Here is a 26914-nt window from a genome sequence, read left to right on the forward strand (position 1 = left end):
CTCCCCATTCCCATTCCTTTGCTTGGTCCCCTTGACAGCTTGTGCTTTCTTCCCTAGACCTTCGGGGACCCCTCCTGCTTGCTGTGAATCCCCACCAGCCTGTGCCTCTCTTCTTACCGGAGGTCTTGGCCAGCTACCATCCCAAGAAGACCCCAACCCCTCCCCGTATGTGACTCTGACCCTTTGGCCCTGGGCTTGACGCCCAGACATCCAGGCCCTGCATGTCCCATTGACTGACGGCCCAGGTTCTGTGGCTCCATCTGCCTATGCCACGAGGGCCTCCAGATGCCCATCTTGGGCAGCCAGCTGACCCTCCCACCTTCCTTCTCAGACACATCTATGCCATCATGGCAGCAGCCTATGGCCTGTCTCAGGGCGCTGGGCAGGACCCCTGTATCCTCCTGGCGTAAGTGCTGGCCGCCTTGCTTGTCTGAAACTCTGGGCTCCCCTTAGGGCCAGTCGGGTAGAGGTGTGTGAGGCCTGCGCTGGAGACGCCCAGTCCTGGGCCCTTCTGGAAGCAGCTCTGGTGCTCCTGGGTCGCTTCTCTTTGCCTGGGCTCAGTGGGGAAGTGCGCACGTTCCTTCCTGGAGCCCCTCCTGACCTCCATCGGCCTGGCTCCCCCTCTCTGCAGTGGGCACAGTGGCTCGGGGAAAACCGAAGCTGCCAGGAAGATGGTGCAGTTCCTCAGCAGCCTGGAACAGAAGCAGACGGGGGGCAGAGGGTGCCAGGTAAAGGGCCGCACCGGAAGCTCTCTCCTCCCAGGGGATGGGTGACTGTTTCCCAGGGATCCCAGAGGAGCTCTCCTTCTCTCTGGGGAGCAGGCATTGCCTACTGCAAGGCTGAGGACGGGGTTCTTCTCATGAAACTCACCACCCCCCCCACCCACGGGTGTGGCACAGCCAATGGGGCGGGGGTTGTGCCACTGCTACCCCGGGAATACTTGGCAGCTCCCCTCCCCCCACAGCTGGACAGCGTGCTGCGGGTGCTCAGCAGCTTTGCCCACGCCAAGACCATCCTGAACGCCAATGCCAGCCGCTTCGGCCAGGTCTTCGGCTTCCACCTGCAGCAGTGAGCCATGGGGCCTGGGGCACGGTGCCGGGCTACCCTTCCTGGGAACTGTCCGGGGGCACTGTCCCCTCTCCCATGTGCCCACAGGGAGGCCGTCGTGGGAGCCTCGGTGTCACAGTATCTGCTCGAGACCTCCAGAGTGGTGTTCCAAGTAAGAGGCATCCTCTTGATGGCGCGGCCCCGGGTCCTGGAGTGGGAAGGACGGAGTGGGGGGAGGGGACCACTTCTGTCCCTGAGCCAATGCCTCGTCCCAAGGCCCAGGCGGAGCGGAGCTTCCATGTGTTCTATGAGATGCTGGCGGGGTTGGGCCCCACGGAGCACGAGCAGCTCTCCCTGCAGGGACCAGAGACCTACCACTACCTTAACCAGGTGGAGGCGAGGCCCTCGGGGGGGGGGGACGGGGGGGCAGTGCTGCCAGGCCCTGACCCTTAGCCCGCCGTGCGCTGCAGGGCCGAGCCTGCAGGCTCCAGGGCAAGGAGGAAGCGCAGGACTTCGCAGAGCTGGCGAAGGCTCTGCAGGCACTGGGCTTGTGCCCCGAGGAGCTGACCACAGTGTGGACTGTGCTGGCCACCGTCCTACATCTGGGCAACATCTGCTTCTCGTCTTCAGAGGTGGGCTTCCCCCTGTAGGCACGCCGGGTGGGCAAGGGCGGTTTGAGCCATCGGGGCAGTGAACTGAGTCTGGGAAACTGCAAAGCCTTGAGCTGCCTTAAGGCAGGCAGAGCGCCATGACAGCAATGAGAAAACAGAGCCGGAGCCCTTCTGTAATCCTCCCATGCCGGGGCCACCCCCAGGAAGACTGGCGCTGACTGGCGGTTATTTTGTGCCTAGCACTCTGCAAATGGCTTGGTACATTTTTTAGTTCTCATGACAGCCCCATGACAGGAGAGGCATCCGTTCCCCTTGAGCAATAAGGCAGTGGAGACTCAGGGTGGGGAAAGAACTTTCTAGAGCTGTCCGCCTAGTGAGGAAGAACAATCAGGACTCATACCTGGAGCCCGGCTCACCCCAGCCCCGATCTCCCCCGTGCTCATCCGTTTGGGTGCCAGGGAAGCTGCCCCAAAGCACATCCCTGCCTGTGCCCAGGCGGGGAGGCCCTCCCCCCAGCGGCCCTCCCTCACCCCGTCTGTCCAGAGGGAGTTCCAGGAAGTGGCCGCCGTGTCCAGCTGGGCGGAGATCCACACAGCAGCCCGCTTGCTGCAGGTGCCGCCGGAACGTCTGGAGGGAGCCGTGACCACGAGGGTCATGGTGAGCCCCGGGGTCCTGAAGAAACGGGGGGGGGGGGCGGTGGCGGTGGGGTACAGCCTGGGTGATCATCGAGGCTAGATCCCGGGCCTGAGGCCCCATCCTACGCCGCCCCGGCCTGCAGGAAACACCCTACGGCCGGGTCTTGAGATCTCTGCCGGTGGAAAGCGCCATCGATGCCAGGTGGCGGCCCCCGGGGTCCGGAGCGCCGCGCGTGGCGGGCCCCGGTGCCGTGTCCCGCGAGGCTCACGGACGGCCGGCCCCTGCAGGAACGCCCTGGCCAAAGCCCTGTACTCGCGGCTCTTCAACTGGCTTCTGGGGAGGATCAACGCGCGGCTGGCTCCACCCGCGGAGGGCGGCAGCGTGGGCAGCCTCACTGTCGTGGACGCCTATGGCTTTGAGGTCACACCCCCCCCCCCGGGGTGCCCATCTCACCTTGACGATAAATTTCCGGGGGGGGGGGATTCCTGTTCCCCTTGAGTCGCTGCCCCTGAGCTCTATTTTTGCTCCAGGCTAGTCCGGTGCTCAACCACTTTGAGCCACAGCGCCGCTTTTGGTTTCCTGGTGTCCATTGGAGATAAGAGTCACATGGACTTTCCTGCCCGGGCTGGCTTTGAACTGTGATCCTCAGAGTAGCTAGGACTACAGGCGGGAGCCACCGGTGCCTAGCCAGCTGCATGTTTTTGACAGGGTGTCCTGGGCCCTCCCGGCTCCCCTGGGGAAGGGGTCACAATCCACCTAAGCCCCAGCGCCAGGCCGCGCTGTTTTCCTGTGGGAAGGCAGGCACTCCGGGAACGCCAGAGCTTCTAGACTTCAGTTCTGCCACCCCTCCCTGTGTGACCTCTCTGAGGCCAACATTTGTAAAGGAGGAATTCTTGTGGGACCTATCACCAGGAATGGTCCCCCGAGAGAGCCACATGCTCCTTAGGGACCGTCTGCCTTGTTCCCTCCTCCACATGCTCCATAGGGACCGTCTGCCTTGTTCCCTCCTCCACATGCTCCATAGGGACCGTCTGCCTTGTTCCCTCCTGTCCTGTCATTGCCTGTAGAGACTTCTGGCCCGCTTGGCCTTGCAGAGTCATGGAAGGCCTCGAGACAGGTCTGCCCACAGCCTCGCCTCCCACACACCAACAGGGGAGTGCAAAAGCAGTCACCCAAATCGTCCTGAGCTCCGCACCCTTTTCCAGAAGATTCACTTCCTTGAGGCAGCACAGAGGGGGCTGGAGAGAGAGGAGGCGGCCTCCCCTTGTAGCCCCTCCTCATCCCGTTGGTCTTGCTCTCCACGGCATGTCCCTGGGGACCACGCTCTTCTCCCCCCCCCCCCCCAGGGCATGTGTACGCATGTGCACTCTTGTCTTGGGGCGCTCATTGCTGCTGGAAGGGGGTTCTCTGCTGCACTGGAGTGGAGTGCTGAGACTAGTTAGGGGAAGGCCAGAGGCTTCTTGGAGGGGGCCGCCTGGGGCCGACAGTATGTAAGTCACACACTGGCACGCTAGCAAGCAGGAGAGGCACCTTCCAGCCGCCCCCCCCCCCCCCCGGGGGAGCACAGCCTCCAGGGCACGCAGTGCGGCCGGAGCGGCGGCAGGGTCTGAACTGGACCCTGGGGGGCCACCGCTCCCCGAGTCCCCCCCCCCCGCCCTGCCCGGCCCTCCTGACTGCGCGCGTGCTGCAGGCGCTGCGTGTGAACGGCTTGGAGCAGCTGTGCAGCAACCTGGCCAGCGAGCGGCTGCAGCTCTTCTCCCGCCGGAAGCTGCGGGCCCAGGAGGAGGTGAGCAGAGCCCAGAGCCCAGCCCTTCGGAGGCCCGGTTTCCTTATCTACAAAATGGGAGGGTCGGTGAGTCCCCCCACCAAGACACAAAACAAAAACAACCAGGAGGAGTGCGGGCGAGAGCTGCTGCCCTGGGCGCCCCTGGCCCAGCCTCTGAGGGAGCCCTGCCTGCGCCTCCTGCTGGACAGACCCCACGGCCTCCTGACTCTCCTGGACGCCCAGACGTGGCTGCCCCAGGTGAGGCCTGGGCGCGGCCCCTCCCCAGCCCCGTCAGGAACAGAGAGCAGGCCCGGGCAGCCAGGGCGACCTGAGGGGGGGGCACTGAAGCTACCGGGTGCATTCAGCCTGAGAAGGAACGGCCACGGGGAAGAGGCCTGGCCTCCCTCAACGCTGCCTCCCCGCCCTGGCGTCTGAGCTCCTCAAGTCCTTGCCACAGAAAGGGGACAAGAGTGTCTGGTGGGCAGAGCCATGGGGACTTGCGCGGAGCTTGTGACGACGCGAACAGGTCAGGCATCACTCAGGCCTCCAATCAAGAGAGGACAAACCTCAGAACTGTGGTATAGCTCATGCCGGTCACGTGTGTGTGTGCGTGCCTGCGTGTGTGTGTGTGTGTGTGTAACTCTTATCTCCAATAAACAATTCAGAAAAGGCTGGAAATGGCACTGTGACTCAAGTGGTAGTGCACTAGCCTTGACTACAAAGAGGCTCAGGGACAGCATCCAGGCTCTGAGTTCAAGCCCCATGATCAGCAAAAGAAAAAAAAAGTTTCCTGCCCAGGCTGGTTTTGAACCACGATCCTCAGATCTCAGCCTCCTGAGTAGCTGAGATTACAGGCACAAGCCACCAGTTTATATATCACTTCCCAATAGCCTTCTGCCCCTCAGGCCTAAGTGTTACATTGTATTTCACTGCCACCTCCTCCCACTTTCTCTCCCAACACTTGTATCCAAGTGCAGTTACATTGCAGCAGATCAACTTACACATTTTCCTCTGAGTTCTGACTAGCTCTGGGTGGGTTGGGCCTGTCTGAAGGGTTCCTTGTGTTTCTTGCTACACAGCAACATATTCATTGGTGCCATAAAATAACCTCTTACCTGGGTTAGGTTTTGAAAGGGACCTTTCAAAACTTGTTTAGAAGCTGTAATTGTGGGGCTGTACTCATAGGAATGATCACTATGTTTGTTTTAAAGCCCTTGAACCCCATTTTCCTCCACTCCGGTCAGGCCTCCTCCACAAGCTAGTGCTGATTGAAGAGGCTGCAGAGCCTGAGGCTATTTGACTCTGGAACGGTACTTGATTGCTCAAAATTAAGTCATTAAGCTGGGCACAATAGCTTATCCCTGTAACCCTAGCTGCTCAGGAGACATAGCTGAAGATTGCCGGTCCAGGCCAAGCTGGGCAAAGAAGTTCTCAAGACCCCATCTCAACCAATAAAAGCTCGATACGGGGGTACCTGTCATCCTGGCTATATGAGAAGTATAGATAGGATTGTGTTTTGGGCTGGCCTGAGTAGAAACACAAGACCCTGCTTGAAAAATAACTAAGGGGCTGGGAAGGTGGCTTAGCGGTAGAGCGCTTGCCTAGCGTGCATGAAGCCCTGGGTTCGATTCTTCAGCCCCACATAGACACAAAAAGCCAGAAGTGGTGCTGAGCACAGAGAACCTTGGCGACAGAGGCCAGGCCCTGAATTCAAGCCCCAGCACTGGCAAAGACACAAACAAACAGGCAAATAAACTAAAGAAAAAAGGGCTGGGTGCGGCTCAGGGGGTCCCGGCAGGGAATGGCACGAGCAGCCTCTCCCCATCAGGCCACAGACCACACGTTCCTCCAGAAGTGCCACTACCACCACGGCGACCACCCCTGCTACGCCAAGCCCCAGCTGCCCCTGCCCATCTTCACTGTGCGCCATGACGCCGGGCCTGTCACCTACCAGGTATCCGATCCCAGGGACGGGAGGCAAGGTGGCCTTCGTGTGGCCTCCTGCGCTGAGTCTTCCAGCAAGTGCTCCCCTCCGAAGCCTGGCCCTGGCCCGCAGGCCCCGCCCGGTTCTGAGCGTGATTTGCTGAGATGGGGTGGAGGAGGGAGAGCCTCGGGACCCGGCGGGAGGTAGAGGGCAGAGCGCGGACCCGGAGCCAGCAGTGCACTGCGCTTTCTGAGCCTCCCTGTCCTCATCCGGGAAATGGGCACAGAAATCTGTCTTCTAATGGTGTTGGAAGGCTGAGGCGTTCTGACACTGAATGAACCTTCCTCTCCCCTCCTGAGTTCCATGTCTGTCGGGAAGGCTGGACCCCCGGCCCTCGGTTAGGGGTTGGAGCCTGGTGTACAGGGAAGTTTGAAGTGGGGAGAATCATGGCTCCTTGGAGGGGGTGCCATGCTCTAATTGTAGGGAGGAGGAGGAGGAGGAGGGAGGATAAAGAAGGAGGAGGAGGAGGAGAAAAGGAAGAAAGAGGAGGAGGAGAAAGAGGAGGAGGAGAAAGAAGAGGGAGGAGGAGGAGGGAGGATAAAGGAGGAGGAGAAGGAGAAAAGGAAGAAAGAGGAGGAGGAGAAAGAAGAAAGAGGAGGAGGAGGAGGAAGGAAGAAGGAGGAGGAGGAGGAGGAAGAAGAGGAAGGAAGAAGGAGGAGGAGGCGGCGGAGGAGGAGGAGAAAGAAGGAGGAGGAGGAGGGGAAGGAGGAAGAAAAGGAAGAAGGAGGAGGAGGAGAAAGGAGGAGGAGGAGGAGGAGGAGGAAGGAAGAAGGAGGAGGAGGAGGAGGAAGAAGAGGAAGGAAGAAGGAGGAGGAGGCGGCGGAGGAGGAGGAGAAAGAAGGAGGAGGAGGAGGGAAGGAGGAAGAAAAGGAAGAAGGAGGAGGAGGAGGAAAAAGAAGGAGAAGGAGGAGGAGGGGGAGGAGGAAGAAAAGGAAGAAGGAGGAGGAGGAGGAAAAAGAAGGAGAAGGAGGAGGAGGAGGAGGAGGAGGAGGAAAAGGAGAAGGAGGAGGAGGGGGAGGAGGAGGAGGAAAAAGAAGGAGGAGGAGGAATGTTATCATTATTAACCAGTGGCTTGGACTGGGGAGCTGGTCCACTCCAGCCTTCTTCTTGCTTGGCTTCCCTCCCCACCTCCATCTTCTCTTGCAGGTTCACAAATTTTTACATAAGAACCGGGACCACCTGGACCCCGCTGCGGTGGAGATGCTTTGCCAGAGCCAGCTGCAGGTGTGCAGGCACCCCCCCTGCCCCAGGCACCCCCCTGCCCCAGGCACCCCCCCCCCGCACCCCGCCCCCACCCGGCCTCTTCTGCCAAGCCTGCCGGTGTGCTGATGCCAAGGGCCGACCCGCCTGCTCCCCAGAGCGGGAACGGGAGCCGGGCTCAGCCTCACCTCGCCCTGCAGCTCGTGGGCAGCCTGTTCCGGGATGCAGAGCCCCAGGCACTGGGAAGGCCGGGAAAAGCCACTCTGGCTTCCCGCTTCCAGCAGGCTCTGGAGGACCTCCTGTCGCAGCTGGGCAGGTGAGGACGGTGCCCTGGGCGCCACCAAGAAGTTGGTGGGGGGGGGTCTGCTCAGTGCCTCCTCTTCCACTCATGCAGGAACCGCATCTACGTCATCCAGTGCCTGAACCCTAACCCCGGAAAGGTCAGCTCCCTCCTCCCCTCCTCCCGCCGCCCCCCCCCCATGGACTCCCACACGTACTGCTGTCTCTGGCCGCAGCTCCCAGGCCTCTTCGACGTGGGACACGTGGCAGAGCAGCTGCACCAGGCTGGCATCCTGGAGGCCGTAGGCGCCCGCAGTGCCCACTTCCCCGTGCGAGTGCCCTTCCAGGCCTTCCTGGTCAGGTAAGGCCCCAGGGCAGGGTGGCCGAGGCCCCAGCATCTCAGGCGGGCTTGGTGGGGTGGGCCCCAGCGGGTATGCCCGGCAGACGTGCTGAAGAAGAACCCACTTTCCTTGGGCCCTGGGCCTAGCTTTGAGCCTCCCCTTCCTTCCATTCCTCTTTCTCTCTCTCTCCCTTTGTTATTCTCTCTCTCTCTTTTTTTTTTTTTTTTTTTGCCAGTCCTGGGCCTTGAACTCAGGGCCTGAGGACTGTCCCTGGCTTCTTTGTGCTCAAGGCGAGCACTCTGCCACTTGAGCCACAGTGCCACTTCTGGCCATTATCTATATATGTGGTGCTGAGGAATCGAACCCAGGGCTTCATGTATACGAGGCAAGCTCTCTACCACTAGGCCACATTCCCAGCCCATCCCTTTGTTCTTTTCGGCCCCCTTTACCCAGCAGCCCCTGGCTGAGATGAGGTGGGCTTTGCGCCTGCAGCTCCTGAGGGGAGGGAAAGCGGGAGGTCCCGGAAGTGCTGGCGGCGGAAGCAGTGAGACCGGAAGGGAGGCGCAGAGAGCGGAGCAGAGCCTTTCAGAGGGGAGAAGGGCAGGAGACACTGAGGCAGGGCAGCGGCAGGGGTGGGTTCCACAGCGTCACAGTGAGGATGAGGAGCCCAGAGACTTGGAGGCTCTGGGAGCCCGGGGCTCACACCTGTGATTCCCGGCTACCCAGGAGGCTGCGATCTGAAATCACAGTTCAAAGCCAGCGTGGGTGCTGTCAGCTTGGTTGGAGCTGGCTCTGAACTGCTCTTGGAGAGAGAGGGCCTCGGCTGCGTTGGCCTTGGCACTAGGGCAGCAGTTGTGGAAGCCCCGAGCCAGTCCCAGGCTGTGTGTGGCACTGAAGAGCAGACCCTCAGCACTGACCCGGGCTCTCTGTGGTCTGTCGAGTCGCTCTGGCTGCTGTGTACCCCCACCTACTCAGCCATGCCTGAGACCTACCATGGGGGGCGGTCACGAGGCCCCCAGGACAGACAGAAGCAGCAGGGCCACTTTCCTGCCTCTTCCTCGAGGAGCCAGCCTCATGGCACCGCTGGCACGCAGTGTTTTGGGGATCTGCTCATCCTAAGCGGAAGCTCCCACCTGCCCAGCTGGGCTCCGGGCCCCATTGGGGCTTCCAAAATTGCTGAGTGATCCTGAAACTGAATAAATACAAAGGGAGTGGGCTGGGGATATGGCCTAGTGGTAAAGTGTTCGCCTTGTATACATGAAGCCCTGGGTTCGATTCCTCAGCACCACATATATAGATAATGGCCAGAAGTGGCACTGTGGCTCAAGTGGCAGAGTGCTAGCCTTGAGCAAAAAGAAGCCAGGGACAGTGCTCAGGCCCTGAGTTCAAGCCCCAGGACTGGCAATACACATACACACACACACACACACACACACACACAAAGGGAGGGGTGTCAAACAGGCACAAAAGGAAGTGCTTGCTGCTCCCACCTCTCACCTCGCCTCTGCACCCCTGGACAGGTTCCGGGCCCTGGGGACACAGGGGCAGGAAGACGTCTGTGACCGCGAAAGGTGTGGCACCATCCTCGCGCGGGTGCTGGGAGCACAGTCGCCCCTCTCTCACCTGGGAGCCACCCAGGTGAGCACGGAGGTCCTTACAAGCAGAGGTGCAGGCGTGATGGAGAGGAACCGTGTGCTGGGGGGCAAATGGGCCGAGTCCGGGTTGGCGGGTCCTTCAGCGGGCTGGGCCTCCGGATGGGGCTGCGCGGGGGGCGGGCGGCCATGGCCGGCCAGCCCGCCCACCTCCGCCCACAGGTCCTGCTGCAGGAGCAGGGCTGGCAGCAGCTGGAGAGGCTCCGGGCCCAGCGCCGCGCCCAGGCCCTGCTCGCGCTGCACCGCGGCCTCCGGGTCTGCATCTCCCGCCAGCGCCTCCGCCTCCTGCCCCGCATGCAGGCCCGAGTGCGCGGGCTCCAGGCCAGGTGGGCAGGCGCCGAGCCCAGGGCTGAAGTGGGCGGGCGAGTGGGCAGTTCTTCAAAGGTAGTAGGGCCAGGTTGGGGAGATGGGGGGGAGGGTCTCAAGGCAAGTCCCAGTTCAGCTCTAGACGGTCTGGAAGGCATTGCCGCGTTACCCACACGGCCTGTGCTTGAACTTGAGCGCGGGAAGCTCCTTCCTGCCGGCGCTACCCAAGCCCGCCACGGCAGGTTCCAGCAAAAGGCAAGCGCGGAAGGCCATGCATGCCGGCTCCTCCTGTCCTGACTTACGGCCAACTTTCATACTCTACCTACCTGCCCTACTGTAACGCATCCTTTCTGGTTAACGTGTTTTTGTTTGGTACCAGTTCTACGGCTCAAACTCAGGGCTTGGGCCTTGCCCCTTTTTCACTCAAGGCTAGTGGTCTACCACTTAAGCCACAGTTCCGCTTGTAGTTCTTTTTATTTAATTTAAAAATTTGGTGATTAATTGAAGATAAAAGTCTTATAGACTTGCGTGCCTGGGCTGACTTCAAACCACAATCCCTAGATCTCAGCCTCCTGCATAGCTAGGATTACAGGTGTGAGCCACAGGTGCCCAGTTAGGATCCTACTGTTTTATACTCCCTGCTATAGCAAGAATGACCAGCATGCCGCACTACATCCAGCTTTTCTCTACCGAGATGGGGAGGGGGGTCTCTCAGACATTATTGCTATTATTATTATTTGCCCAAGATAGCATGGAACCAGGAACCTCTTGATCTCTACCTCCTGAGTAGGCAGGATAATAGAACACTCGGCATGATATTGTTTTATAAATTTTACAAGAGAGAACACTGTTTATCCAAGGTCCCAGTTACTAATGAGGAGGAAAATGATTCGAACCTTACAATCTGGCGCCCGAGTCAGACCTTAATCCCCTTTGCTGAGCTGCCTCGCGGGTCACTGTTCTCTACTCGGTAGTGTCCTGCTCTTCCTCGTTCCTGTCCAGCACCAGGGGCTTAGGATTAGACGATTCTGGCGCCAGGTAGGAGATGGCTAGAAGTTTTCTGCTTCCTGCTTTTGTGTGTGGGGGACCGGTTCTGGTGCTTGGACCCAAGGCCCTAATGCTGTCCCTTAGCTTTTCTGCGCAAGCCTGGCTCTCTACCACTCGAGTCACAGCTCTTTGGCTTTGCAGTGGTTAATTGGAGGTAAAAGTTTTACAGACTTTCTTGTCCAGGCTGGTTTCAAACACCCGTCGTCCTCAGGTTTCAATTTCCCAGTAGCTAGGATTGCAGCGTGAGCCACCGGACTGGCAGCGCCCAGCTGGGTGGGGGGGTGGAGGTTTGGAGGCGTCTTGCTCACCGTCACTCATTGCACCCTCCAGGAAGCGGTACCTCCGGCGCCGGGCAGCTCTGGGACAGCTGAGCACCGTCCTCCTGGTGGCCCGGCCCCTGCTCCACAGACGGCAGAAACTGCAGGTGTGGGGCCGGGGGTGGGGGGTGGGGGGAGGCTGGGGTAGAAGCCAACCAGCCAGCCTCAGCTGGCCCAGGGGACTGGGTCCTGAGATACCCCCCCAGATCACCCCACAAGGACGGAAGCCTCAGAGAACAGTGCTCTCCCCTCTTACTGACTCGCCAGGGCAAGCCGGGGTCCCACGGGTCACTGCCTTTCTTTTCTTTTCTTTTCCTTCCTTTCTTCCTTCCTTCCTTTCTCTTTTTTCTTCCTTCCTTCCTTTCTCCTTTTTCTTTCTTCCTTCCTTTCTTCCTTTCTTTTTCCTTCCCTTCCTTCCTTTCCTTCCCCTTCCTTCCCTTCCCTTCCCTCCTTTCTTTTTTCTTTCTTCCTTCCTTCCTTTCTTCTTCCTTCCTTTCCTTCTTTTCCTTTCCTTCCCTTCCCTTCCTTCCTTTCCTTTCCCCTCCCTCCCACTTTTTCTCCCTCCCCCCTCCCTTTTCCTCCCCCCCCTTTCTCTTTCTCTTTCTTATTCTGGTCTAGTCTTAGGGTTTGAACTCTGGGCCTGGGCGCTGACTGTCCCTGAGCTTTCTGGGCTCAAAGTCAGCTCTCTACCACTTGAACCACAGCTCCACTTCCAGCTTTTGTAGTGTGTAGAGCTTGGAGTCTCGTGGACTTTCCTTCTTCCCTGGGCTGGCTTCGATATGCCATCCTCACATCTCAGCCTTCTGAGGAGCCAGGGTCACAGATGTGAGCCCCCAGCACCTGGCTGCCGCCTCTCCCCTCCCATGCGGGGTTCCCTCCAGCCCTTCCAGCCCCTGGAGGCCCCTCCTGCTCCCTCTCTTGCCCGATACTCAGATACTCCCATTTGTGGGTCATAAAACAGCTCAAAGGTCGGCGCCCATTCTCTGCCCCCCTGCCCGGCCCCTCCCTGGCTGGAGTTTGCCCTCTGGGACCATTTCTTCCCTTCCTGCTCTCTTCCTGGCACCCTAGTGGACGGCCGGGCAGTGACGTCTGCAGTGAGGAGCCGGGCAGGCAGCAAGTGGGGACCGCCGCTCCCTGGCGGCCTGCGCGTCTGGCTCTGTGTTCTTCCTTGGCTGGCTGGCATCAGGACCTCCGGGGGGCAGGAGCGGCTCCCCGGGTAGCCCCTTACGGGGAGATGGCATCTCTTCCCACGTCTTCCCCTCAGCTCGGGCACTGGCGTGGCCAGCACCGCGGAGGCGCCTGGGAGAAGGGGCCAGACATGGTAGGAGGCGCGGAGGGAGCCGGGGTTCTGTGTGGGGTATGAGGCTTGGGTGGGGGTGGGGGGTGGGGGGAGGGAGATGGGTGCTCTGAGGCTCCCGGCCTTTGTGTGCTACCTCAGAGGAGAGGACGAGGGGTGTCCGTGGCTCTCCCTTGGGAGACTCTGGGGGAGCTCCTTGTGTTTTTGGAGGGCTGTTGATTGTCCTGGGGGTGACGCGCCTTCCCTCTCCACCAGGATCTGGGGCGCTTGGAGATCCCGGCGGAGCTGGCCGCCATGCTGAGGGCGGCAGAAGGTGAGTCTCCCCAGCGCCCATCCCCGGCTCTGGGAGGGCTCCCCCTTCCCCCCTCCATCGCCCCCCAGGCTCTCTAGAAGTGGGCGCTGACCGCTGATGGGGTGTCCCTGGGCCGCCTCTTGGTATTCGTCCACTCTCAGGCCACCAGGATGTGCTGGCTGAAATGATCAAGGAGTCCATGCCCCCCGAGGTTCCGGCCCGGCCCAGCCTGACTCTCCCAGCAGACATCAACCAGTTCCCCTTCTCCAGCTTCGTCTCCACCGGCTTCCAGGTGGGACCCCGGGCCTAACCCCTTCCTGCGCCCAGCCGCTCCCTGGCCGAAGCAGGGCCTCTGTGTTTTCTTCGCCCTCCGTGGCCATCAGGGCTGCGAGGAGAGCTGGGCAATAAACTCAACCATCTCACCATACCGTCCGAAGACACACCTTGGCTATTACCCTTGGCGTCGCTCCGCCTTTAAAGTCATGTCGTTCGGTAATAATCTAAGGGCAAGGAGAAATGGCCCAGAATAGAGTAAAACACGAAAGCGGGATTCAAAACCGCCCCTATGGTGGCAGCTCAGTGTTGTCATCACTGACAAGGGACGTCCATCCTGGGATGCGCGTGTCCGTGCCCGCAGACTAACGCAGGGGGAGCCGCCCAGTGCCGGCCGCGCTTGCCCTGGCGGTGGGCAGTCAACGGGAAGAGGTTGTTCATTCGTGTAGTCCAGGCTGGCCTCCTGCTCTTCTTCTTTTTTCTGTCAGTCATGGGGCTTGAACTCTGGGCCTGGGCGCTGTACCTGAGCTCTTCAGCCCAAGGCTCACGCTCTATCACTTGAGCCACAGCTCTACTTCTGGCTTATTTTTTTTTTCTTGGTTCACTGGGGATAAGAGTCTCTTAGTTGTCTTCCCAGAGCTGGCTTTGGACCAAGAGTCTCAGATCTCAGCCTCCTGAGTAGCTAGGTTTACGGGTGTGAGCCACCAATGCCCATCTGAAAAAGTCATTTATGCCGGACACCGGTGGCTCACGCCTGTAATCCTAACGACTCCAGTCTGAGATCTGAGGATTGTGGTTGTCAAACCAGCCCGGGACGGGAAAGTCTGTGAGACTCTCCTCTCCAGCGAGCCACCAGAAACCCGGAAGCGGCGCCGTGGCTCACGTGGTAGAGCGCTAGCCGTGAGCTGCAGAGCTCAGGCGCAGCGCCCAGGCCCAGAGTTCAAGCCCCAGGACCCAGCATTGATGCGCCAGCCCCTCTCGTGGGACCCCATGCTTCTGTAGGGCCCCCCAGGACCGTCCTCATGCAGGTCGCACCCCCTCCTTGCAGGAGCCGTGTCTGCCCAGCCCAGGGCAGCCGCTGACCAGGCCCCTGACCCGGCTGGAGGGGGAGGCCCCTCAGCCTGCTCTGGAGATCAACAAGGTGGTGAGTGACCCCCTCAGGGCGGGGGGGGGCGGGGCAGGCCCTGCAGGCCCCCCCCCCAGGGTCCCACCCCCCTGCCCTGGCCTGGCTCTTGTGTCTTCAGATGCTGCGGCTCCTGGGGGACGGGGCCCTGCAGCCCTGGCAGGAGCACACGATGGGCGTGTACCTGCTGCGGCAGGGGCTGCGCCGGCCGGGGCTCCGGGACGAGCTCTTCAGCCAGCTGGTGGCCCAACTCTGGCGTAACCCGGATGAGCAGCAGAGCCAGCGGGGCTGGGCGCTCATGGCGGTCCTGCTGAGCGCCTTTCCCCCCACGCCCGCGCTGCAGAAGCCGCTGCTCAAGTAAGGAGTGCGGTGGGTGGGGGGAGGGGGGAGGGGAGTCCCTGGACCACCCCACTTTACAAGCGGCCCCGTGCTGTCTCCCATAGGTTTGTGTCCGATCAGGCCCCCAAGGGCATGGCAGCCCTGTGCCAACACAAACTCCTGGGAGCCCTGGAGCAGACGCCGCTGGCGCCCGGGGCTGCCCGGGCTCACCCCCCCACCCAGCTCGAGTGGAAGGCCGGCTGGCGGCGGGGCCGCATGGCGCTGGACGTCTTCACCTTCCATGGTGATGGCCACCACCCCGCGGGCCACCTCAAGCCCCTTCCCCTGCCCCAGGCCGGGACCTTGCTCGCCCTCTGCCCTGCCTTGGAGGCTCCTGAGTCCCTCACCCTGGTCCTCCCCCCCCCCCCCCCCCCCCGCAGAAGAGTGCTTCTCGGCAGAGGTGGAGTCCTGGACCACGGGAGAGCAGTTTGCTGGGTGGATCCTGCAGAGCAGGTATGGGGGGGTCAGGATGGGGGTGGGGCTGACCCTTGCCCTGCCCTGTCCTCCCAGCCCCCCCCCCTCCTTCCCAGCGCCCCCCTAGGGCTGGGGACACGGGCTGCTCCCTGGGGAGCCGGACGCGAAGGGGTTTTAGGCTACGTGAGCTAGGGTCAAGCTGTGGATTCGAGATGGAGGATGCTGACGGAATGCCAGCCCATGAGCGGACGCGTCAGGGACCCAGTTCAAGTTCTGCTCTCAAGCAAACAAACAAAGAAAAAGAACAGAGTCCAGATTCTAGCTCCACAGGTCAGGGCTGAGCGTGGGATAACCAGAAGAGCCATGTTCAAATCGGGGAGTGATCTTCAAATATTGCTGTCCGAGCCACCGGCCCCCGAAGCTCAGACACAGGCCAAGGGCCGGAAAGGCCTCCGGACTTCCTGCCCCAGGCCTCTCCCAGCGGCCCCGTGCCCTCTGCCTGCCCCTCGGAGGGTCTCGGGACCGCATGCACGCCCTTGTCCCACCTAGAGGCCTGGAGGCGCCCCCGCGTGGCTGGTCCGTGTCACTGCATGCTGAGGACGCTTGGCAGGACTTGGCTGGCTGCGACTTTGTGCTGGACCTAATCGGCCAGATGGAGGACTCGGGGGACCCGGCCGGACCCCCCAGCTACCCCATCACTCCTCTGGACTTGTAGGTGCCGCCCAACACCCCGTCCCCAGCCTGCCCCTTTCCCAGCTGGCGACCCACAGGGCACCCTGTCAACACTTTGGACGTGTGGGTGTTGCTACAGGCCTAGCCCCCCCCCCCGGAGCCTCTGCGTCCATCCCTCTTGGGGAGGGGGGTCCACCCCCATAGCAGCCTCCACATTCCCTCTCATTCTGGGTGCCCTCCCCCAGTCTTGGTAGCCTCCCCCCACCAGGTAGGTACCATGTTTTTTTCTGCAGAGCGGAGGAGATTCCCCCGGCCCCCGGCATCCAGGCCCCCACGCTGCCCCCGGGGCTCCCGCCAGTCCCCGCCCCAACCCTGCCGGGCAGAAATCACCCAGGTAAGGCGAGTCGGGGTTCCGCAGAAGGCTTGGGGTGGCGTCTGTGCCACCTTGGCCAGGACACTCCCACCCATCCCCACCCCACAGGGGAGGCCCGGACCTCTGGGAGCCTGGATGGCTTCCTGGACAACCTCTTTGAGCCCGTCCTCACCCCCGGCCTCAGTGTGAGTACCCCCTCCCCCTCCCCCCTCCCCCCCTCCGGGGCCTCTGCTGCCTCTTCTGTCTTTCCCAGGTCCTAGCCCTGACCCTCTGTCCCTTTAGGATCTGGAACAAGGCTGGGCTCTGAGCAGCCGCATGAAGGGAGGGGGCTCCGTGGGACCCTCGCAGCAGGGCTACCCCATGGGTAAGTGCGTGCCCGGGTCTCTCCGGCGTGGGAGCCCTCGGGCAGCTGGGAATGGGGGTTCTGGCCAGACCTTGGTGGCCAATGCCTAGGGCTGGAGGGAGGAGGTAGGGGGCCCCCCCGTAGAGACTCACCCGGGAGGCCCTGTTCCCCAGTATACCCAGGGATGATGCAGATGCCCGGGTACCAGCCGGCCATGGTGCCCGCGCCAATGCCTATGATGCCAGCAATGGGTCCAGTCCCTGCCATCCCAGGTAAGCCTGGCCTAGGGCACCAGGGTCCCTGCCCAGGAGAGCAGCTGCCGGCTCCTTGCCAAGGGTCCAGAAGACGCAGGGAGCCCCGAGCCTGCCCCTGCCCGCTACCCTCACCGTCCGTGGCTCCCGGTTCCTCTCACAGCCATGATGGTGCCGCCGCCGCCGCCGCCGCAGCCCCTGCTTCCCGGCCTGGACAGCCGGCAGCTGGCCGTCCAGCAACAGAACTTTATCAACCAGCAGGCGCTGATCCTGGTAAGAGTGGCGAGGCCCCTGGGCTGCCGGGGGGTGGGGGGGCCGGCAGGCGTGGGCGCTCACAGGCCTCCCCCCCCCACTCCGACTCCTTTAGGCCCAGCAGATGACCACCCAGGCCATGAGCCTGTCTCTGGAGCAGCAGAGCCAGCAGCGCCAGCGCCAAGTGCAGGCCTCCAGAGCTGCCTCCCAGACGCCCCCCCCGGCCGCTCCCCCCAAGCACAAGAAGCCCCCCGCCCCTCGCGAGGAGACAGAGAGCCACCCAGAGCCCGCGGGTGCCTGCTTGAGGGTGAGGAGCCAAGGCCAGGAGGGCAGGGGCCCTGGGGTGTGGGAGGTGGGGCCCTGGGGTGTGGGTGGTGGGGGCCTGGGGTGGGGGCAGTGGGGCCCTGGGGCGTGGGCGGTGGGGTCCAGGCTGCAGAGGGGAGACTCACAGGTGGCATGCGCAAGGTTCACTGAAGGGGTGGGAAGGGTGCTGTGGGGGCTGCCTGGCTCTTCACCTCTTCCCTCCGCTAGGAGGACTTCTCAGAGGAAGCCGAACACAGGCCTGGCCACCCCAAGAGCTTCCAGCAGAAACGAGACTACTTCCAGAAGATGGGTAGGGTGCTTGGGGTAGCTTGGCTGGGACAAGGGGGTACATTCTGCTCCACTGTCAGGGCCAGGCCATGGGTGGAGCTGCTGGCAAGTGTGGGTGACAGACACACCTTGCCATGTACAACCTTGACAGGACAACAACAGGTCAAGGTGAAGCTGGTGAAATCTCCGCCCAAAGTCCAGATCCCCCAGGGGGGAGAGACAGAGGAGGAGGAGGAGGAGGAGGAGGAAGAGGAGCAAGAGGAACGGAGATCAGGTAGGACAGCTGGGCAGGGACCCAGGAACTCCCAACTTGTACATAGTGTTTACTCCTCTTTCTTCTGTCAGCGCCCTCCCCTCCTCCTCCCTCAGTTGTGAAGAAGCCCTTGAGACAAAGTGCGGATAAAGCTGCCAAAGAGGCCAAGGCGGAGCCAGCCAAGGATGCTGCCAAAGAGGCCAAGGCGGAGCCAGCCGAGGAGGCCGCGGCAGCCCCGGCCAGGGAGCCCAGGCCCCGCAGCGCCCAGCGCCCAGAACCCAGCAAGGAGATCCGCAACATCATCCGCATGTACCAGAGCCGCCCGGGCCCCGTCCCTGTGCCCGTGCAGCCCACCAGGTGGGCCCCAGGGAGGGCCAGGCCCGCCTCGCTCCCCAGGAAGTGTGTCTCCACCCCCTCCCCCCCCAAACCTGGTGACCTTTTCTTTCCCCTACAAGGCCTCCCAAAACTTTCCTGAAGAGGAACGACCCGAAGGACGAGGCCCTGGCCAAGCTGGGGATACACGGAGCCCAGTCCCCGCCATGGGTGCGCCCCCTTTCCCCACTCCCCTCGCTTCCGGAACACGGGCTGGGCTTCATCCTCAGCCCCTGTGCCTTCCCTGTCTCTCCCAGATGCCGTCCCCCAACCTAGAGAAGGGTCCCCCACCCGCGGTGGCTCCAAAGCCCAAGGCCCAGCCTCGCCTCGGGCCCTCCACCTCCATCAAGGAAAAGCAGGGGCCTCTTCAGAATCTGTTTGGCCCCAACTCACCCACAGCCCAGACACCGCCCCCTCCGCCGGCACCCCCACTGCCTCCGCCTGAGGAGCCCGGGACCTCTTCAGCGGAGCCTCGTGGTGAGGACCCCCCCCCCCCCAGCCCCACGGCTGAAGCCACCGCCACGGGGCTGAAGTCGGCTGTCAGCCTGCTGGACTTTGGAGCCATGGTGGCCAAGGAGGCCCAGCTTCCGGGTTCCTGCGGAGGGCAAGGCCCAGGCACCGGGGGGAGGGGGGGGTGGCCTGTCTGGCACCGAGGGCCTGACACACAGGGTGTTGCCCTCGATGCAGATCTGACAGCTCAGAGGCCGACAGAGTCAGTGGCCGAGGCTGCCATGGTCAGGGACACTAGAAAAGTGACAGCCAGCAAGGAAGGCAGGAGAGGGTTCAGAGGGCAAGCGCGAGGTGGCAGGAGAGGCCGAGAGCCAGGCAGGAATGAGGGTCTCCCGCTCCCCCCCGCCTTCCCCTGCAGCCTTGCAGGAGCCCATGGAGGACCGAGGGGTCTCCACCCAGCTGCTGACGCCCTCCGGCAGCGTGTGCTTCTCCTACGCCAGCGCGCGCTGGAAGCTGTTCCTGCGCAAGGAGGTGGGGGCCCGGGGGCGGGGCCTCAGCCTGGAACACCCCCCCCACGCCCCCCACCCTCTCGAGGCTGGCCTTCCAGTCCCCGCAGAGGTGGGCCGAGAAGGCCGTGCCAGCCCCAGCTCGGCTCTCCCGTGTCCTCCTCCAGGTGTTCTATCCCCGGGAGAACTTCAGCCATCCCTACTGCCTCCAGCTTCTCTGTGAGCAGGTGGGAGCCCCGCCCGCCCGCCCGCCCGCCGCGTCTGTAGACCCAGCCCCGAGGGGACCCGCTGCCCCCTTGGCCACATTCTGCCCCCTTCAGGGCAGCACGGTGGTTTTGTGGCTGTTGCGGGCTTGCTTCGGGTTTTTGGAGGAGCAGGAGTGCGAGCTCAGCTTTGTGCTTACTTAGATGGGTGTTTTACCATTTGCTATGCTTCTGGCCCTTCTTGCTTTTATTATTATTATTGTTATTTTTAGATAAGGTCTAGCATTTTTGCCTAAAGGGTCATATCCTGCTACTTCCAACTCCCAAGCAGCTGGGATTGCAGGTGGATACCATTACTGCCCAGCTTGCTGCTTTTTATTATTATTATTATTTTTTGGCTTGAACTCGAGGCCTGGACCCTGTCCCCGAGCCTCTTTGTGTTCAAAGCTAGCACTCTACCACGTGAGCCACAGTGCCACTTGTTTTTTTTTTCTGTTTATTGGAGATAAGAGTCTCACAGGGACTTTTTTACTGCCCAGGCTGGCTGACTTCAAACCACAATCCTCAGAGCTCAGCCTCCTGCGTAGCTAGGATGACAGGCGGGTGTGAGCCACTGGCGCCTGACAGTAACTTTGGCCCACGGGCTGGGGATATGGCCTAGTGGCAAGAGTGCCTGCCCTCGGATACACGAGGCCCTAGGTTCGATTCCCCAGCACCACATATACAGAAAACGGCCAGAAGCGGCGCTGTGGCTCAAGTGGCAGAGTGCTAGCCTTGAGCGGGAAGAAGCCAGGGACAGTGCTCAGGCCCTGAGTCCAAGGCCCAGGACTGGCCAAAAAAAAAAAAAAAAAAAAAAAAAAACCCTTGCCCAGTGCCTCCTTAGTGCCAGGTAGAAGGTGCGTAGTCAATATGGAGTCACTTGCAGCAGCCGGTAGGGGCTTGGGGTGGAGAGGCCGGGGCAGGGGAGCAGGCACCCAAGGCGTGGGAGGAAGGGCCACGGTGGGTGTGAACGTAGCCCTGGCCTTGGAAGCCTGCCGCAGCGCCCCCTAGCGGGCCCTCCGGGCGCGCCCACCGCGGCTCTGGGTGACTCCTGGGCTCTGCCGGCAGATCCTGCGAGACACCTTTGCCGAGTCCTGCATCCGAATCTCTCCAGAGGAGCGCCACAGAATGAAGGACCTGCTGGGTAGAGGCCTGGGGGCTGGAGGGCTCGGGGAGGACACGGGCCGGAGGGCACTGTGCTTCGGGGGCTGAAGGGGGGCTGGGCCCCTCCCGTCCCCCAGGAGTCTTGGAGGTGGGCCTGGACTCCCTGGCCTCGGCTGAGGACAGCGTCAAGAAGCGCATCGTGCTGGCTGCCCGCGACAACTGGGCCAATTACTTCTCCCGCATCTTCCCCGTCTCGGTCAGTGACGCTGGGGGGTGATCGGAGACAACATGAGCTCCCGGGCATCCAGGGCGGCGCTGGGACCCAGGAGCCTGCCTGAGGCCCCCTCCCCCCTCCCCCCTCCCCCCTCCCGGCAGGGCGAGAGTGGCAGTGACGTCCAGCTGCTGGCTGTGTCCCACCGAGGGCTGAGGCTCCTCAAGGTGCTCCGCGTCCCCAGCTCCCCCGTGCAGCAGCTGAAGACGCTCTGCTCCTACAGGTCAGCCGGCCCGGGGCCCGAGCTGGGGGGGGGGGCGCCGTGGAAAGGCCACTCCCCCCCCCCAGCTCAAACCCTCCGCCTCCGCGCGCAGCTTTGCCCAGGTGCTGGGCGTGGAGTGCCGGGGCGGCTCCACCCTGGAGCTGGCACTGAAGAGCGAGCAGCTGGCTCTGCACACGCCCCGGGCCAGGGCCGTCAAGAGCATGGTGGAGCAGTACCTGGGCGAGCTCAGGAAGGTCAGCGGGGGCCGGGGAGCGAGGATCCCCAACCTCTCTCACCCTGTTTGGACGCCCCGAGGCTGGGGTGGGAGTTCAGGCTGGGTCTCTGGAGTCCCGGGGGTCGGGAGGACGGAGATGTCGACTCTAGCCCCCTCGCCCCCTCATCCGCCCGCAGGGCTCTGGCTACGTCATCGCTCTGCGCAGCTACATCACGGACGACCACAGCCTCCTCAGTTTCCACCGTGGGGATCTCATCAAGCTGTTGCCCGTCACCACTCTCGAGCCAGGTACCCCACCCCACCCCAGGCCGGCAGGGGTCCCGTGGAGAGGGCCCCAGGCGGGCAGAGGGGGGAGGGCTGAGCCGTCTTTCGGGGATGCGTTCTAGGCTGGCAGTTCGGTTCCGTCGGAGGGCGATCTGGGCTCTTTCCCGCCGACCTGGTGCAGCCGGCCGCTGCTCCCGACCTCTCCTTCTCCCCGGAGCCGAGGGACAGCTGTCAGCGCAAGAGTCAGACACAGCCCCGGGAGCCAGCTCAGTGGGACAGGGCCTCGGAAGTGAGGAAGTCAGGAGAGGTAAAGGGGAGGACTGACTAAGCACCACTGGAAGTGGCCCCCGGGTTCTCAGCGTGTTGCTATTTCCCCTGGACTCTCCTGACTTCTTGCCTTGTCTCCTCCGCAAGCCTGTAAGCCCCCCGTGGGCAGGGGACGGGGCCTACACCCCTCTGCTTCCCATGTGGCATTTCGCCCCACGCTGCCCTAGAAATGCTCAATAAACCATCTTGACTTTGCTGGTTTCTGGTATTAACTGCTGTCGGGGACTAGCGATGGCAGCTCTGGGACGCGCTGGTGGGTACTGGATGGCACCAGATTTTCTGTGCTCCCAGCGCCCTGCCCATCCCTGGAGCCAAGCCTACAGTGACGACTCGGAGGCCACCAGCCTGCCTTCCTCTGCGGTCTACGCCCCCCTGTCCGTTGAATCCCACAACTACACCATGCAGGAATTTGCCCGGCACTACTTCCGGAAGCCTCACGCCTTGTGAGTGCCCTGGGCCTGCCGGTCCTCAGCCTTCCCAGTGGGCCCCCCCCCCCCCCGCGCCATCTCCACCAGCAAGCAGGGCTCTCTTCCCCTCTGCTCCCCGCCCCTCCAGGCCGGATCAGATGGGAGGAGGTTCTGAGGGAATGACTACGGCCAGTCTGGTGCAGTACACCAAGGTAAGAGCCCAGACAGGGGGAGGGGGCCCATGGATCTGCCCTTTGACCCCACCCCCATAGTCCCGGACCCACAGCCCAGCCCTTCTGGTCACAGACGCCCATTCAGGAATCACTCATCGATATCAGCAATGAGGACACTAGCAGAAAAGCCGCGGCGGGCTTCCGGGGTAAGGGGCAGTGGGCAGCCTGGTTCCTGTGTCCACAAGGTGCCGGGGGACCTGGGCACCTGGCTTCCCCTCCTCCACTTCTACCCAACCCCACTCCCATCTGCGGACTCTGGGTAGCTTCTGGACCCCGCAGTCCTGCCCCATTTCTCTTCCCACCCACCCTGTGCACTGTATGGCATCTGGGATCGGAAGGCGATGGGTGGGCCCGCCTGGCACCATGCCCTGCGTCTGGCCTTGGGCAGTCTTGGGATTTCTCAAAGCCTATTTCCTCGGTAAAGCCGGAGAGGGATGTGTGCCTAGCACAAGAGTGTTTGCAGAGTATCGCATCAGAGCTCGGGTGGCTGGGCCAGGCCTCATTACTACGCCCGCCTCCTGCCTGCAGCTTTGATGCAGTATATGGGGGACCAGTCGAAGCCCCGGAGCAAGGGTGAGCTGGAGCTGCTCTATGAGCTGCTGAAGGTGAGCAAGCTCTGCGAGCGGGAGGCTTTGGGCCCCGAGTGCCTCTTCCTGTCCTGCCTGGGTCTGGAACGGGGACCTCCCCGCCCCCTTTCGTTGATCACTCTTCCTTGCACTCATTCAAAAGCATGGATTGAGGGCCTGCTGTCTGCTGGGGACACGGCTGTGAGCCCAGTGCACAGGAGGAGACGTCAGGCGACGGTGACATTGTGCAACCGGGAGGGAAGGGACCTCGGGGAAGCACTCAGGCGGAGAAAGGGGGTACCACAGAGGTGGCTTTGAGGCAGAGATCGGAGGAAATGAGCTCTGGACGCGGGAACAGGTGGCCCAGGCAGGCGCCCCGGCGAGACTCAGCGCCCGCCAGCCAGGCCGGCACGGAGCCAGCGAGCAGGAGTGGAAGATGGGGAGAGCGAGGGCGCGGGACTTGGCTTCTTCCTACGCTGAGGGCTGTCTGGTGGGAATCACACTTGCCTTACACTTTAGACACTGTGGCTGTGGAGGTTTGGGGGGGGGCCCGGGGGCAGGGGGGAGCCACAGTGATCCCAGGTGAGCGGGTGGGGAGGTGGGCAGGGGTTCCGAGGCGGCCAGCGCCCGCGGTGGGCATGGCGCCGGGGCCACCCTGGGCCATGGGAGGATTGCTCTGGCACTGTGAGCCCTGAGGTTAGTAACTGCGTGGAGGGCTCCGGGCTTCCCGGAGGACGGGGCTGGAGGCACACGCGGGAGCTGTCGGGGGGACGAGCGTGGAAGGGCTCAGGGCCCTGCAGCCCACAGGCCGAGGAGCCGGTTAGGGCTACAAGGCTGAGGAAGCGATGCAGAGCGCGAGCGGGGCTGGAGCGGGGCTCGCTGCTACACGGCTTGCATAGCGCGTGCGAGGCCGTGTTCCACCCCGGCACTGTAGAGGCTGCCACGCATGTGTGCGCGCGTGCGCGTGTGTGTGCACGTGTGCTGGAGCTTGGACTCAGGGCCTAGGCAGTCCCTGAGCTTCTCCACTGAGCCACTTGAGCCACGGCTCCACTTCTGGCTTTTTGGTAGTTAATTGGGGTTAAGGGTCTCACGGGCTCTCCTTCCCAGGCTGGCTTTGAACTGTGCTCCTCAGATCTCAGCCTCCTGAGTAGCTGGGCCGCCGGCTGGGGCGGCTCTGCCCTGCTCACCTGGCCTTCCTCCCCGACAGCTGGGCCGGGAGGAGCAGCTCCGGGATGAGATGTACTGCCAGGTCATCAAACAGGTCACGGGACACCCCCAGCCGTGAGTAGAAGCGGGGGTGGGGGGGGGGGCGGCGCGGCGCGGCTCGCCAGGCCGAGGCCGGCTCTCTGTTCCTGTTCCGCAGGGAGCGCTGCGTCCGGGGCTGGGGCTTCCTCAGCCTCCTCGCGGGCTTCTTCCTCCCCTCCCCGACGCTGATGCCCTACGTGACCAAGTTCCTGCAGGAGGCGGGCCCCAGCCAAGGTGCGGGGCGGGGGGGGGGGGGCCCGGGGCCTCGCAGGCTGGGGGGGGGGGGGCCCAGGGGGACCCGGGCAAACCCGCCACTCTGGCTCCCCGCAGAGCTGGCCCGGAGCAGTCAGGAGCACCTCCAGCACACAGTCAAATACGGGGGCCGCAAGCAGCTGCCCCCGCCGGGCGAGATGCAGGCTTTCCTGGTACGGGGGTGGGGGGGTGGGGGGGCAGATGGGACTTCTGCGGCTCCCCTGGGATGGGGGGAGGGCAACACTCATGGGACCGAGCGAGCTGGGAGACTGTTGGTGACGGACCCCCCCCCCCCCCCCCCGACAGAAAGGGCAAGCAGTCCGCGTGCTCCTCGTTCACCTGCCCGGCGGCGTGGACTACAGGACAAACATCCAGACCTTCACGGTGCGCGTGCGCGCGGGAGGCGGGGCGCTCTAAGGGAAGCGGCGATGGGCCTCAGTCCCGGGTCCTCCGTCATCTCCCAGCCCACCCCCCCGTCATGGCCCCGTCCATGCGCCCAGGTGGCGGGAGAAGTACTGGAGGAGCTATGCGGGCAGATGGGCATCACGGACCCTCAGGAAGTGCAGGAGTTTGCCCTCTTCCTCATCAAAGGGGAAGGTGAGCTGGGGGAGGGGAGGGGAGGGGGGCCGTTGGGATGCGGGGGGCGGGCAGAGGGTGGGCCGGGGCGGCACTGGCCTGAGCTCTTCCCGCAGGTGACCTGGTCCGGCCCCTGCGGCCCCACGAGTACCTCAACAGCGTGGTGGTGGGGCCGGACGCGAGCCTGCACAGCCGGCGGCTGGGCTGGGAGAGCCCGCTGCACTTCGACCACCCCACCTACATCAGCACCCACTACGGCCAGGTCCGCCTCTGCCGGGGCGGCTGTGGTTCCTGCCCCCGCGCGGGGGGCGGAGACCCAGGGCCCTGATCAGCCCCACGGCCAGGCGCCCCTTACGGCCTCCCCCCCAGGGGCTGGGACCCAGGCTCCCTTCGGCCTCTCCCGCAGGTGCTGCGCGACTACCTCCAGGGGAAGCTGCTGGCTGGCGCCCAGGCCGAGGCTCAGCTTGCTCGGCTGGCCGCCCTCCAGCACCTCAGCAGGGCCGGCGCGGGCGCGGGCGCCCCCTCCGAGTGCGTGAGCCCGGCCCGCTCCTCCATCCCCTCATTCCCGCCTGGGCACTGGCCGGGGGCCGCCCTGCCCCTGGCCGCCCGCCCGCCCTGGCGAGTCCTCCCCACGGCGGGCGAGGGCCAGCTTCGGGGGCCTGACCCGGGCCGTGTGTCCTAGGCAGGACCTGCTGGCCTATATACCCAAGCCGCTGCACTGGCAGGTGAACATGGCGGCCATCAAGAGCGTGCTGGGCCAGGAGCTGCGGCGGCTGAAGGACTACGGCCCCCAGGAAGCACAGATCGGCTTCATCCGTGCGTGGGGGACAAGGGGGGCTGGGGTAGAGGCTCGAGGCTCAGGAGGAAAGGGGTGTGGGGGGGGCGCAAAGAAGCTTCTACAGCTGTCTGCGCTTCATCTGCCCTGGGGAGCAAAGTAGGGAGGCCGCGGCTCCTGGCGGACATGGTGCCCGCGCCCTCATCTGCCCGCAGAGGCCGCAAGGCGGCTGCCCCTCTTTGGCTACACTGTGTACGTGGTGCTTCGAGCGAGCAAGATGGTCCTCCCTGGCCCGGTCCTCCTGGGGCTCAGCCGCCAACACCTGGTCCTCATGGACCCCAGCTCCCAGGTAGGCAGAGCTTCTGCCCCCCAGGGAGGCCCGAGACCCCCCCTCAGGTCGCTCCCCTCCTGCCACACCCCAGAGCAGCCCCCCCAGGCCCCTCAGGCCGCTCCCCGCTGGCCACAACCCAGGGCCAAGCTCTGCTGCGGCTGCTTCCCCAGAAACCGTGCTGCTCCGTGGAGCTGAAGGACCTGCAGCGGCTGCACCTGCTGAGCCCGCTGGAGGAGAACGGGCCGCCCGGGCTGGAGCTCAACTACGGCTCGGCGCTCAGCCCCCAGACCATGTGGGTGGAGCTGCCACAGGTGAGAGGCCAGGGGGCTGCTCCCCCTGACCAGCAGGTCGTGAGCGGCTTCCCCCCGCAACCGGCGCTGCCCGGAGCTGGCCGCGGGGAGCCCGCGCCGAGTCACCTTCTCCCGGCAGGCCCGGGAGCTGCAGCACACCATCATCTTCCTGATGGAAACCAGCGCGTCTTCCCCTCAGTGGCCGGGCCCCAACTGAGGGGGCGGCGGGGGCGGGGAGGCCCCTCCCGGGCCCGGTCTGCCTTCTGCCTCGGGTGCTGGCTTCGTCTGCGCTTGCTTCTGCTCTGGAACCGGCTGCCGCGTCACTCAAGCGGAAGCCACAAGGCAGGGGCTGCCGCTGTGACTTTAACTGGGAAAAGAAGTCACACGCGTTTCTGGGGATGATGGCCCAGAGTGGGGCTGCATGCTGGAGGGCGGCCCGGGCGTCTGGAGGGTGGCCCGGGCGTCCAGGCCGCCCGGCTAAGGGCGACGCCCACCCAGGCCCCAGGTTCCTGACCAGGATCAAGGCCAGGGCGAACCCAGGCCTCGAAGCTGTGCCGCTGAGGAAATAA

At 63.4% G+C, this 26914-nt stretch overlaps 1 protein-coding gene across 1 annotated transcript; it reads left to right on the forward strand.

The window, feature by feature from the left end:
- Myo15b (myosin XVB) lies at positions 1-26702 on the forward strand. Its single transcript, XM_048365905.1, is given in 62 exon segments — positions 1-165; positions 332-406; positions 632-728; positions 965-1068; positions 1156-1241; positions 1244-1437; positions 1518-1679; positions 2202-2315; positions 2437-2495; positions 2582-2714; positions 3985-4080; positions 4186-4317; positions 5888-6013; positions 7190-7267; positions 7444-7559; positions 7638-7683; positions 7759-7883; positions 9384-9501; positions 9678-9841; positions 11199-11292; positions 12450-12506; positions 12738-12795; positions 12936-13066; positions 14096-14191; positions 14292-14527; positions 14614-14792; positions 14929-15001; positions 15512-15673; positions 15928-16028; positions 16116-16192; positions 16290-16371; positions 16524-16622; positions 16765-16874; positions 16969-17160; positions 17385-17466; positions 17596-17718; positions 17790-18054; positions 18153-18240; positions 18327-18546; positions 18938-19050; positions 19193-19252; positions 20336-20411; positions 20509-20627; positions 20747-20865; positions 20957-21098; positions 21256-21367; positions 21466-21650; positions 21962-22113; positions 22226-22289; positions 22384-22456; positions 22839-22915; positions 24084-24157; positions 24240-24355; positions 24452-24546; positions 24680-24757; positions 24874-24970; positions 25066-25211; positions 25356-25477; positions 25632-25765; positions 25940-26073; positions 26226-26366; positions 26485-26702. Coding segments are annotated over 61 exon segments (7041 nt in total). The 5' UTR covers positions 1-165; positions 332-347; the 3' UTR covers positions 26563-26702.
- Positions 26703-26914: the final 212 nt, after the last annotated feature.

Source organism: Perognathus longimembris, chromosome 17, assembly GCF_023159225.1.
Source record: "Perognathus longimembris pacificus isolate PPM17 chromosome 17, ASM2315922v1, whole genome shotgun sequence".
NCBI classification, from domain to species: Eukaryota; Metazoa; Chordata; class Mammalia; order Rodentia; family Heteromyidae; genus Perognathus; species Perognathus longimembris.